Here is a 10139-nt window from a genome sequence, read left to right as displayed (position 1 = left end):
CCATCTGCTTGATCAGTATCGAGGTCTAATTCCATGGCAGGAAGGCTGTAAGAGTTCCAAAATGTAGGCTATGAACTAAGGACTAAACCATCAGTCGTGCCTGCCATGTAACGAAATTTTCTCCAGAGACCAAGGAACACAGAGAACAGATTAATGAAGAATATTAGAGAAGTCCAAACCTGTTTGTTCCTGATAAATACAATTATTGATCTGCGATATATATTCTTAGTTGTCATTGTAATTGTGGCTTAAGTCAAATTTCTGAGCCCCAGAGTTCAAAAATGGCTAGTAAGACTTGCCTTTAGGTGAGGCAGAAGATTATCATTGTAAGGTTCAGATGGGATTACAAACTGCGTCCACGAACACACACCCGACAATCGAACAACTACAAATTCAGAACGAGAAGAAAGAGAGAAAGAGGTAAGAGTGCACACAGAGATTTAACCTCCTACATCCACGGGCGGCAGGCAGCGATGTTAAAAGTTTAATAGAAAAGAGAGAGTTACAAAATTACTGTTGTTGCTCTCTGTTTCATTTTGTACATAGTGCCATCCAGAAAAAATGAAGAGTTAAAAAAATGAATTGTAACCCAAAAAACTAAATTAGTAACCGTCAACCTAATGAGAAAAGGCAGTCATCCAACAAATCCTCCTCATGGAGAGTCTTCACGAAACTAACTTCATCATGAACATCGCCATCTCCACGCCCCGTTGGGACTTTAACAAATGCTGTGAACTCCAACCAAGTCCAAATAATACTTGAACTTGGCTACTGGAAGAGACTTAGTCAACATATCTGCAAGATTATCAACCATGTCAATCTTCTTGACTGAAATTTCACCTTGTGCGACAAAATCTTTGATGAAATGATATTTCACATCAATGTGCTTTGTTCTCTCATGAAACATTTGATCTTTGGTCAAATGAATTGCAATTGCACTCTGGCTATAACAATTAACAGCAGTCACTTCTTGTTTTAGACTAAGCTCACTGTACAGACTTCTTAGCCAAATAGCTTCTTTCACTGCCTCGGTAGCTGCCACGTATTCTGCTTCAGTTGTAGACATGGCAATCGTAGATTGCAAAGAAGCTTTCCAACTAACAACACAATCACCAACTGTGAACACATAACCTATGAGTGATCCTCTTTTATAGATCCTGCAAAATCTGAATCAACAAAACCAGTCAAACTATCACTCCTCTCAAACTCCAAACAGTAATTAGAAGTACCATGCAGATATCTGAAAATCCATTTCATTGCTTGCCAGTGACCTCTTCCTGAATTTGACATGTATCTGCTCACAACGCTAACAACATGAGCAATATCTGACCGTGTGCAAACCATTCATACAGCATGCTACCAACTGCACTGGAGTAAGGGATATGTGACATGTACTATTCTTGTTCCTTAGATTGTGAAGACAACTCTGCCGAAAGCCTGAAATGAGCAGCAAGTGGTGTAGATACAAGCTTAGCATCAAACATACTAAACCATCGAAGTACCTTCTGAATATACTTTTCCTGTGTTAAAAGTAGTTTCACTATCTTCCTATTTCTTAAGATCTTCATCATGAGAATCTTCTTAGTTGCTCCTAAATCTTTCATTTCAAACTCTTCACTCAATTGAAGTTTTAACCTGTTGATCTCAGACACATCCTTCGCTGCTATGAGCATGTCATCAACATAAAGTAACAAATAAATGCAAGAATTATCAAATAGTTTTCTGAAATAAACACAGCTATCACACTTGCTTCTCTGATAACCATGCTCAATCATAAAAGTATCAAATCTCCTATACCATTGTTTAGGAGACTGATTCAAACCATATAATGACTTTTTCAAGAAACACACATGATCCTCCTTGCCTTCAATCACAAAACCTTCAGGTTGCTGCACGTAAATTTGTTCTTCAAGTTCACCATGCAAGAAAGTGATCTTGACATCCATTTTTTTTCAATTCCAAGTCGTAGGTTGCAACCAAAGCTAACAAAACACGAATAGAGCTATGTTTTACAACAGGTGAAAACACTTCATTATAGTCAATACCCTCAACCTGACTATAGTTCTTTGCCACCAACCGTGCTTTATATCTTGCATCTTCTACACCTAGAGTACCTTCTTTCTTCTTGAAGATCCATTTACATTCAACTATCTTTTTACCTTTAGGAGGCTTCACCAATTCCCATGTGTGATTTTTGTGAAGAGACTCAATCTCTTTATGCATAGCCACTTTGCAGAATCATTACAAGAGATTGCTTATGAATGTTTGGTAGGCTCATTTGCATTCAGAGTCTCTTCTGCCATTGACAAAGCATAAGCAACCATATCTTCAAAACCATACCTCTATGGCGGTCTAATATTTCTCCTCTGTCTGTCTCTGACAAGAGTGTATTGCTCATGTTGTGAAGTTTCTTCAACCTGTGTAGTCCTTGATGTCTGCACATGATTGTACTGAGAAGATGATGGGCCTGCTCAATGGTACCATTGCTAGAACCTGCAGGAACAACAAACTTTTTCCTAGGATGTAGCATAGCAGATTCATCAAAAATAACATTTCTCTCTAACATAAACTTAGGTGATTTTGGATAAGTGCACCACAACCTATATCCTTTCACCCCCGATCCATAACCAAGAAAAATGCACTTTTTAGCTCTAGGCTCTAATTTACCATCATCAACATGTGCATAGGCAGGACAACCAAAAATTTTCAAATCAGAATAGTCAGCAGGCTTACCTGACCATACCTCCTCGGGAGTCTTGCACTCTATAGCTGTGGATGAAGAACGGTTCACCAGATAGCAAGTTGTAGAGACTGCTTCTGCCCAAAACTCCTTTGAAAAATCGGCATTTATCAACATACAACGGGCTCTCTCTAAGAGGGTTTTGTTCATATGTTCTGCCACTCCATTCTGCTGAAGTATTTTTCTGACTGTATGATGTCTGACAATACCTTCAATTTTGTAAAACTCTTCAAATTCTGATGAGCAAAATTCTAGACCATTATTTGTCTTGAGCCTCTTAATCTTCTTTCCAGTTTGTTTTTCAATTAACACCTTCCACTGCTTGAAGTGCTTGAACACTTCATTCTTGAGCTTTAGCATAAACACTCAAACCTTTCTGGAGAAATCATCAATGAAGGTAAGCATATACCAAGCACCACCTTTAGATGGAACACGAGAAGGACCCCAAAGGTCTGAATGAATGTAGTCCAATGTACCCTTGGTTATGTGAACTATTGTGCTGAATTTGACTCTTTTCTGCTTTCCAAAAACACAATGCTCACAAAAATCCAATTTTCCTGTACTCTGACCACCAAGTAGACCTCTCTTACTCAGAAGTATCATGCCCTTTTCACTCATGTGCCCCAGCCTCATATGCCACAATCTTGTGGCATCTGACTCTGTTAAAGAGGAAGAGGAAATTGCGGTAGCACCTGTAACTGTACTACCCTCCAGAATATATAAAATTTCAGATCTCTTTCCTTTCGTTAAAACAAGAGCACATCTGCAAATTTTCATAACTCCACTTTCAGCTGTGTACTTGCACCCATTGGAATCAAGAGTGCCCAAAGAGATGAGATTTTTCTTCAGGTCTGGAACATGCCTGATATCTGACAAGGTTCTCACTATCTCATCATGTATCTTAATTCGGACTGTTCCAATGCCAACAATTTTGTATGGAGCATTGTTTTCCATCAAAACAACCCCACCATCAATTGATTCATAAGTGAAAAACGAGTCCTTGTGAGGACACATATGATAAGAACAACCTGAATCTAATATCTATTCACCCTTGGATTTACTAGCACTAGAAGATAAGAGAAGTCATCTGAATCACTTTCAACAACTCCGGCTTCGGCAAGTTTTTCAATTTTCTCTTTGCTTTCATTTTTCTGCTGCTTGTTTTTCAACTTAAAACACTCAGCCTTAATGTGCCCTTTCTTATGACAGTAATTGCAAATCTTACTTCTATTATTGGATTTAGATATGAACTCACTCTTCTTTTCTCCTGAATTTCATTCATTTGGCCTTCCTCTAGCAACTAAGCCCTCTCCTTGACCTTCACCAACACTGCCTGTTAATTCTCTCTCCATTAACTCTTTTGAGAACAAGGATGCCTTAACATCCTCTATAGAGATAGAATCTCTCCCACAAATCAAGGTCTCTTTAAAATGCTTGAAAGACAGGCAAATAACATAACAATAAAAGTGCTTGATCCTCATCTTCTATCTTCACATCAATATTTTTTAAATCCATAATAATAGAATTAAATTCATCAAAATGAATCTTAACGAATGTACCTTCAGTCATACGGAGCATGAACAACCGCTGCTTCAAATGCAACTTCCTTGTGAGCGACTTTGTCATGTACAATGACTCCAACTTGAGCCACAAGCCTGCAGTCATTTTTTTCATGAATGACCTCTCTGAGAATTTCATTAGATAGACACAACTGAATCGCAACCAAAGTTTTCTCATCCATCTCTTCCTTGTCTTCTGCGGACATAGAGGTTATCATCTTGTCTTTTCCCAACAATGCTTTTTGCAATTCCTGTTGCGTCAAGAGTGCACGCATCTTCACCTACCATAGACCGAAACTCACATTCCGATCGAACTTCTCGATCTTAAACTAGGCTGACATGGTTGTGCATTTGTCTAGGACCGTTACCTCTAAACCTGGCTCTGATACTCGTTTGTTAGGTTCAGATGGGATTACAAACTGCGTCCACCAACACACACTCAACAATCGAACAACTACAAATTAAGAACGAGAAGAAAGAGAAAAAGAGGTAAGAGTACACAGAGATTTACGTGGTTTGGAGGGGAACCTCATACATTCACGGGCGGCAGCAATGTTAAAAGTTCACTAGAAAAGAGAGAGTCACAAAATTACTGTTCTTGCTCTGTGTTTCATTTTATACAGGTTGCCATCCAAAAAAATGAAGAGTTAAAAAAAATAACTGTAACCCAAAAAACTAAATTAGTAACCGTCAGTCATCCAACAATCATGAATCATGATGATAGCTATGGTGGTTAGGTCGAGTTAACGTGGTTCAAGGCCATAATGTTCATGTGGTGTTGTTGACAATGGTACGAAATAATGCAGTGGTGAATGATATTCAGATATGGTGGTTGAATGTTAAACCATCAACAACATACAAATGGCCCAAAAATAAATATCAACTTTTCAGAAGTCATGTCCCTTTGAATCATTGTCCACATTGACAGTTCACAGGAAATTAACAGATCCATCCCCACAATTCCAAGCAGCCAACAACAAATATTTTCACCAATTTCTAAATAAAAATAAAATGTCAATTCAACAATGCCCTGCCATTGATTACCCCATACTATAAAAAACTTGCACCAATCAGTGCTTCAATAAAGAACAAAAGTATAACTGAACCAACATTTCATTCGATAAAGAACTTAGCCAGCTCAACTGGTAGAGGCGACTTGTGAATGTCACCAAGTTGACAGGATGTTACAAGTTCGAAACCCACGGGTGGCATCCCTTGCTGCAAGGTTGAAGCTGGGTGTACTCCCAGGTGGGCAGAGGGGACTTCAAGGGTTTTACCAACCAGCCAATGCGCATCGGTGATGGGAGGGGTTTTCCCTTGGACTATCCAAAACCTTAGTTCAGTTACAACAGGTGATAGAGGTGCAATTCTTAGACACATCATGGACGATTATCCTTTCAACAAAACACAAAAAAAAAGATCTACAATCCCTTCCTGTCTGTGCCTGACCATGTAATCTTAAGGAAAATTGAAAAAGAAAAAGATCATTGATCAGCAGGAGAAGAGTCAGAATCAGAAGAGACATGACAAACAGGAAGGTAATATGTATCAAGCTGCCAATATTTGTGCCTTACGCCCTCCCATACTCTCTCTTCCAAGCAAGCCTTTATAGGCAAGGACACAAATTCTGTGGAGTAACCCAACTGCCCAAGTTCTAGAGCAACCAATTGACAGTAAACCACATGAAAAAAAGCATTGTCTCCACACAGGCCATTAAAAAATGAATACGCTCCATCAGGCTTCAGAAGCTTTGGAAGGAAGTTATGGAACTCTCTAAGATCTTCATAGTACTCCCCGTAAGTGTCAAAGAATATACCTGAATAGAGACAAAAGTATCATCAAGTTTTGGACATAAAAGGCAATCACTTGCTCATTTTTTAACAGGTCAATAAAGTAATAAGCTTAATTAGACTTCTAAATATGTATTGTTTTTCAGCCAGGATCACAGAACCATATATGGCAACATAGTCTAGTTTTATCAGACAGTTAGGGAGAAAAATGCAAATATAACCCAACATGATATGAATTTGCAAATGGTGCAATTCACGTTCTCAGCAACAAGAAATTGTTTGGCACTCAACATACTGATGAAAGAAGCACAATCATCTAAGAAAGTCAAAGACAAAGCAATCCAAAAAGCTTTCACGACTCATGCTTCTTGAAGTCTTTTCAGCGCCAAATAGAAGGAAAAGAGACTTTGTTATGAACTTATACGATTAGAGCTAACAAAGTTTCGATAATTACCCTTCAGTTACATGCATAGTTTTCAATGAAAATACGGATGAATTATCCGGAGAATCGAGCTTTAAATGATGGAAGAAAAAAAAATCAAGATAATTAGGGGCTAGAATCCTGAATGAAAAATATGATTCATGGGGTGAACTTTTGCTACTGAGTATTCCATTTACTTGGTTTACTGACATCATGAATTAAAATAGTGTTAATCAAGAACGACTCAGGAAAATACTCAACTTTTATTTAGAAGGGTGCTTACTTTTTAGAATTTCGTAACAGCATCCTTAAACTTTTTCAATCATACTAGCATCTGAGACATCACAAACAAAAAGGCCTTACAGTATTCCTGACTAAACTCAACAGTCCTATTTTTTAAACTGAGAGTGCATGGCACTGCAGTACCAAATGTCCCATTTCTTGGAAAATATGCTTAGAAACAAACCAGGCTTTGAAATAATATTTTTTCCATTGGTTTTAATTTTGTATCTCATTCTTCCAAACTTGGATGGAGATGATAGGAAAGGATATGAATGCTTTGAACCTCACCGAGGACATGGCATTGGATAGAAATGATTGGAGGAGAAGGATTCATGTGGAAGACCCAGAATGATTTTCTTTTTTGGTTCATATCGCCGACCCCAATTGTTTTGGGATGAAGGCGTAGTTGTTGTTGTTGTTGTATTCTTCCAAACCCTTTCTCAAACGCAGGCAAGTAAGATTCAATAATTGAATATCTCTGTGCGTTGCTAAATATTATACAACCTTTCCCCTGACATGGCTCCTTGAGAAGCATACCAAGAATGGTAAGGAAAGAATACATATCCCTATCACTACCTGATGAGACAATGCATAGCTTCAGAAAAATTGAAAGGGAATACCCTCAATAACAAACTTCGCATCATCATTGCATGGGATTATGTCCAATAATTAGTTTAAGGGGCATTCAAGTTTTGACAATATGTTTAAAATTATCTAAGATCCATTAGGGGCGATTGATAGACTAAAAAGTTTAGCACTATTTTCTTTTACATGGGAAATACTGAAACCTTGGAAGATAATTCAAGTGGATGGTTTAAAATACGAGCAAGCTATCTGAAATAGACAAATCATATGAAAACCGCCATCAGATAATATGGTGTCACAAACTAGAGTAGCAATTTCAAGAAGAAGCTACATAACAGAACCGATAAATGCGTAAATTAAATTAAGAAATCTCAAGGGAGAGATCCTGAAACAGGGAACCAAAAAGACCGTATATAAATGTCTGTTTTTTTATAAGTTTTTGACGTACCATCATAAGTCTGGAGTTGTGGAATAACATCCTGCCACCGGCCGAATACGATCTTCACGTTGGGTTTCTCCGCCCACCCCGTACGAACCATTCGATCATACACATCTGGGTGAGCCTCAATTATGGTTTGAGAGAGGGGCGAGTACCTTTGAATAGCAGTATCAACGAGACCCATCCCGAACCCAACATTGAGAATATGACCAACACCCCCACCATCCCCACCTCCACAGCAGATGGCCTTAGCATGAGCTTCCATCAACGGCTTCTCCCACGCCATCATCACGGCCTTGCTCTCGGAATCCATCAACCTATCCTCACTAAAACACACCCTCTCCTCCAAATACCCACCACCACCATCACCATCATCGCTCTTCTTCCTCCTCGCTATCGTCCCCAGCACCAACTCTGCTTGAATCCCTACCAAAAAGGAAGAAAGAAACATATGGGTAACGAACAAACGGGGCAGGTGGGAGTTTCATAAAGGCGGCCACCACCAACCTGCATTGAGGAGGAGGTCGAAGGCTTCCTGGTGTCCGGATTCCATGGCGAGGTCGCCGGCGGAGAGGTTGGAGGGGTTGAGAGCGTTCCAGGGCGCGCCTGATTCAAGCAGGATCTTGACGACGGGAGCGTGGCCGTTCGTGGCGGCGTGCATGAGAGGGGTGAGGCCGTTCCCGTCGAAGTAGGAGACGTCCGCGCCGCTCCCCACCAACTCTTCCGCCTTGCTGCAATCGCCATCGCGAGCGGCCGCACACAGGCGCTCGCCTTCTTCCTCCATCCTCTTCAGCAAAATAGTCGTCGAGCGGCAACGGGAAGTAAAATGCGGCTCTCAACAAAAGCTTGGTCTTTCTTGGGGCTGAGTTATGCTGGGCTCGGACTTGACTACCCTGGCTAAGTGGGTAGGGTTTAGGGTTGAGCCGGAGTTCTATCAGTAGGGACAGGTTTTTATTGAGTCTGTAGACCCGTTTGTTGGAGGTAGGGTTGCAAAAATTGGCTGTCTCGAATCCGAACCGTTTCGACTTTTTGATGTATTTTAAGATCCCAAATCCGATCCGTTTGCATCGGTCTTAGTTTCTAAGCCTGCCTAAGGTTGTTCTATCATGTCATCTACAAGGGAGATGATTGCAGCAATTTGAGTACCCCACGTATATGCCCTATTACTACCTCATTTCCATTTCTTACCACATTACTTAGCAATTGTCATAGTTACCAAAAGCGGAAAGTGGGTACAAGAAGTATCAGTGAAGGCAGAAGCAGGGAAGTGCGTCAAATAGCAGTGTAAAAGCCTGAAGAGTTTTTGAAGCATATGAGAAGCGTATGGAAATCCTTAATGGAAAATCATATTTTGAGAAGCGTATGGAAATCCTTAATGGAAAATCATGTTTTTCCTTCTTGTTGGGAAGTATGAAGTTTCCCATGTTAGAATTTTCATTAAGGTGGCATAAAATAAAGTTAAAATAATATTGGATCCATTCATACCCAACCTAATAAAAGCTCTTTACAATTCAAATCGGGTAAAAAAATGGATTTCATTTTGGGTCCTAATGGGTAGACCCGATATAAGAGAGGAGGAGTCTTAGTCCCTTAAGGCTGTTGATTTTTCTTGAAGAGACCCATCATCATCAACAATAAGTGAGAGAAAAGATAGCGCAGAGAAGATTTTGTACTCTCACGATCTATCATGGATCGTGGTTTTCCTATTGTGTGAATCTTGATCGTATAAACCGGATTATCGTCTGTTACATACAAGCCAACACATTGTGATCATCGACATGGATTCAGGTACGCTTCCACTGCCCGAAATCTAACAAATGGTATCAAAGTTACAAGTTAGTATCTTGGTTCATGTTGATGATCTTCTTGTTTAAGATGATCGAATGATTATAGCCATTGACTATAATGGATTAAAATCGACTGTGTTTTTTTAATCGTATTTACTGTGAATCGATCTTATTGAATGAAATATTCACAGTTCATTAAAAATATTAATGAAATATTTACAGTTTATTATAGTTCATTATTGTTTTGGTATGCTAGCCTTGTTGAATCGGTTGCAAGGGTTGTATTTAAGTTATATAAATATCAATATACAACCATTAGAGTTATCATTCTGCTCAATTGATCGCAGGAGTGATGTTGTCATGATCTAAGTTAGATCCAGAGGGATGTATTGGGCTTGAAACCCATGATGACCCTAAACGTTGTTGAGGAGGCAGTAGTGTTGTTGGGCTGCCCACCTTCATCAGCAACGATCATAGTAAATCAGACCCATTCTGACCCCTCTGTGACGGCCATTAAAGAACCTTCACCATGGTCG

At 39.5% G+C, this 10139-nt stretch overlaps 1 protein-coding gene across 1 annotated transcript; it reads right to left on the bottom strand.

Moving 5' to 3' along the window:
- Positions 1–5311: 5311 nt before the first annotated feature.
- Positions 5312–8650, bottom strand: LOC149841635 (protein arginine N-methyltransferase 2-like). Its single transcript, XM_090001099.1, has 3 exons — positions 8324–8650; positions 7826–8242; positions 5312–6115 (listed from the first exon to the last, which is right to left on the bottom strand). The coding sequence occupies exons 1-3, from the start codon at positions 8598–8600 to the stop codon at positions 5784–5786; spliced, it is 1026 nt and encodes a 341-aa protein (XP_089857225.1). The 5' UTR covers positions 8601–8650; the 3' UTR covers positions 5312–5783.
- Between the last annotated feature and the right edge of the window lie 1489 nt (positions 8651–10139).

The sequence above is a fragment of the Nuphar pumila genome, chromosome 3 (genome assembly GCF_984573655.1).
Source record: "Nuphar pumila chromosome 3, dmNupPumi1.hap1.1, whole genome shotgun sequence".
Taxonomy (NCBI): Eukaryota; Viridiplantae; Streptophyta; class Magnoliopsida; order Nymphaeales; family Nymphaeaceae; genus Nuphar; species Nuphar pumila.
The sequence above is the reverse complement of the archived record's forward strand: the minus strand, read 5'-3'. Positions and strand labels throughout refer to the sequence as shown.

Bases quoted from the DNA above. Each gene is read 5' to 3' on its own strand.
- LOC149841635 (XM_090001099.1), bottom strand. From the start codon at position 8,600: ATGGAGGAAGAAGGCGAGCGCCTGTGTGCGGCCGCTCGCGATGGCGAT. The intron at 8,243-8,323 runs GTTGGTGGTGGC...CCTTTTTGGTAG, and splicing joins CGACCTCCTCCTCAATGCAG to GGATTCAAGCAGAGTTGGTG. The intron at 6,116-7,825 runs GTACGTCAAAAA...GTCTCTATTCAG, and splicing joins ACAACTCCAGACTTATGATG to GTATATTCTTTGACACTTAC.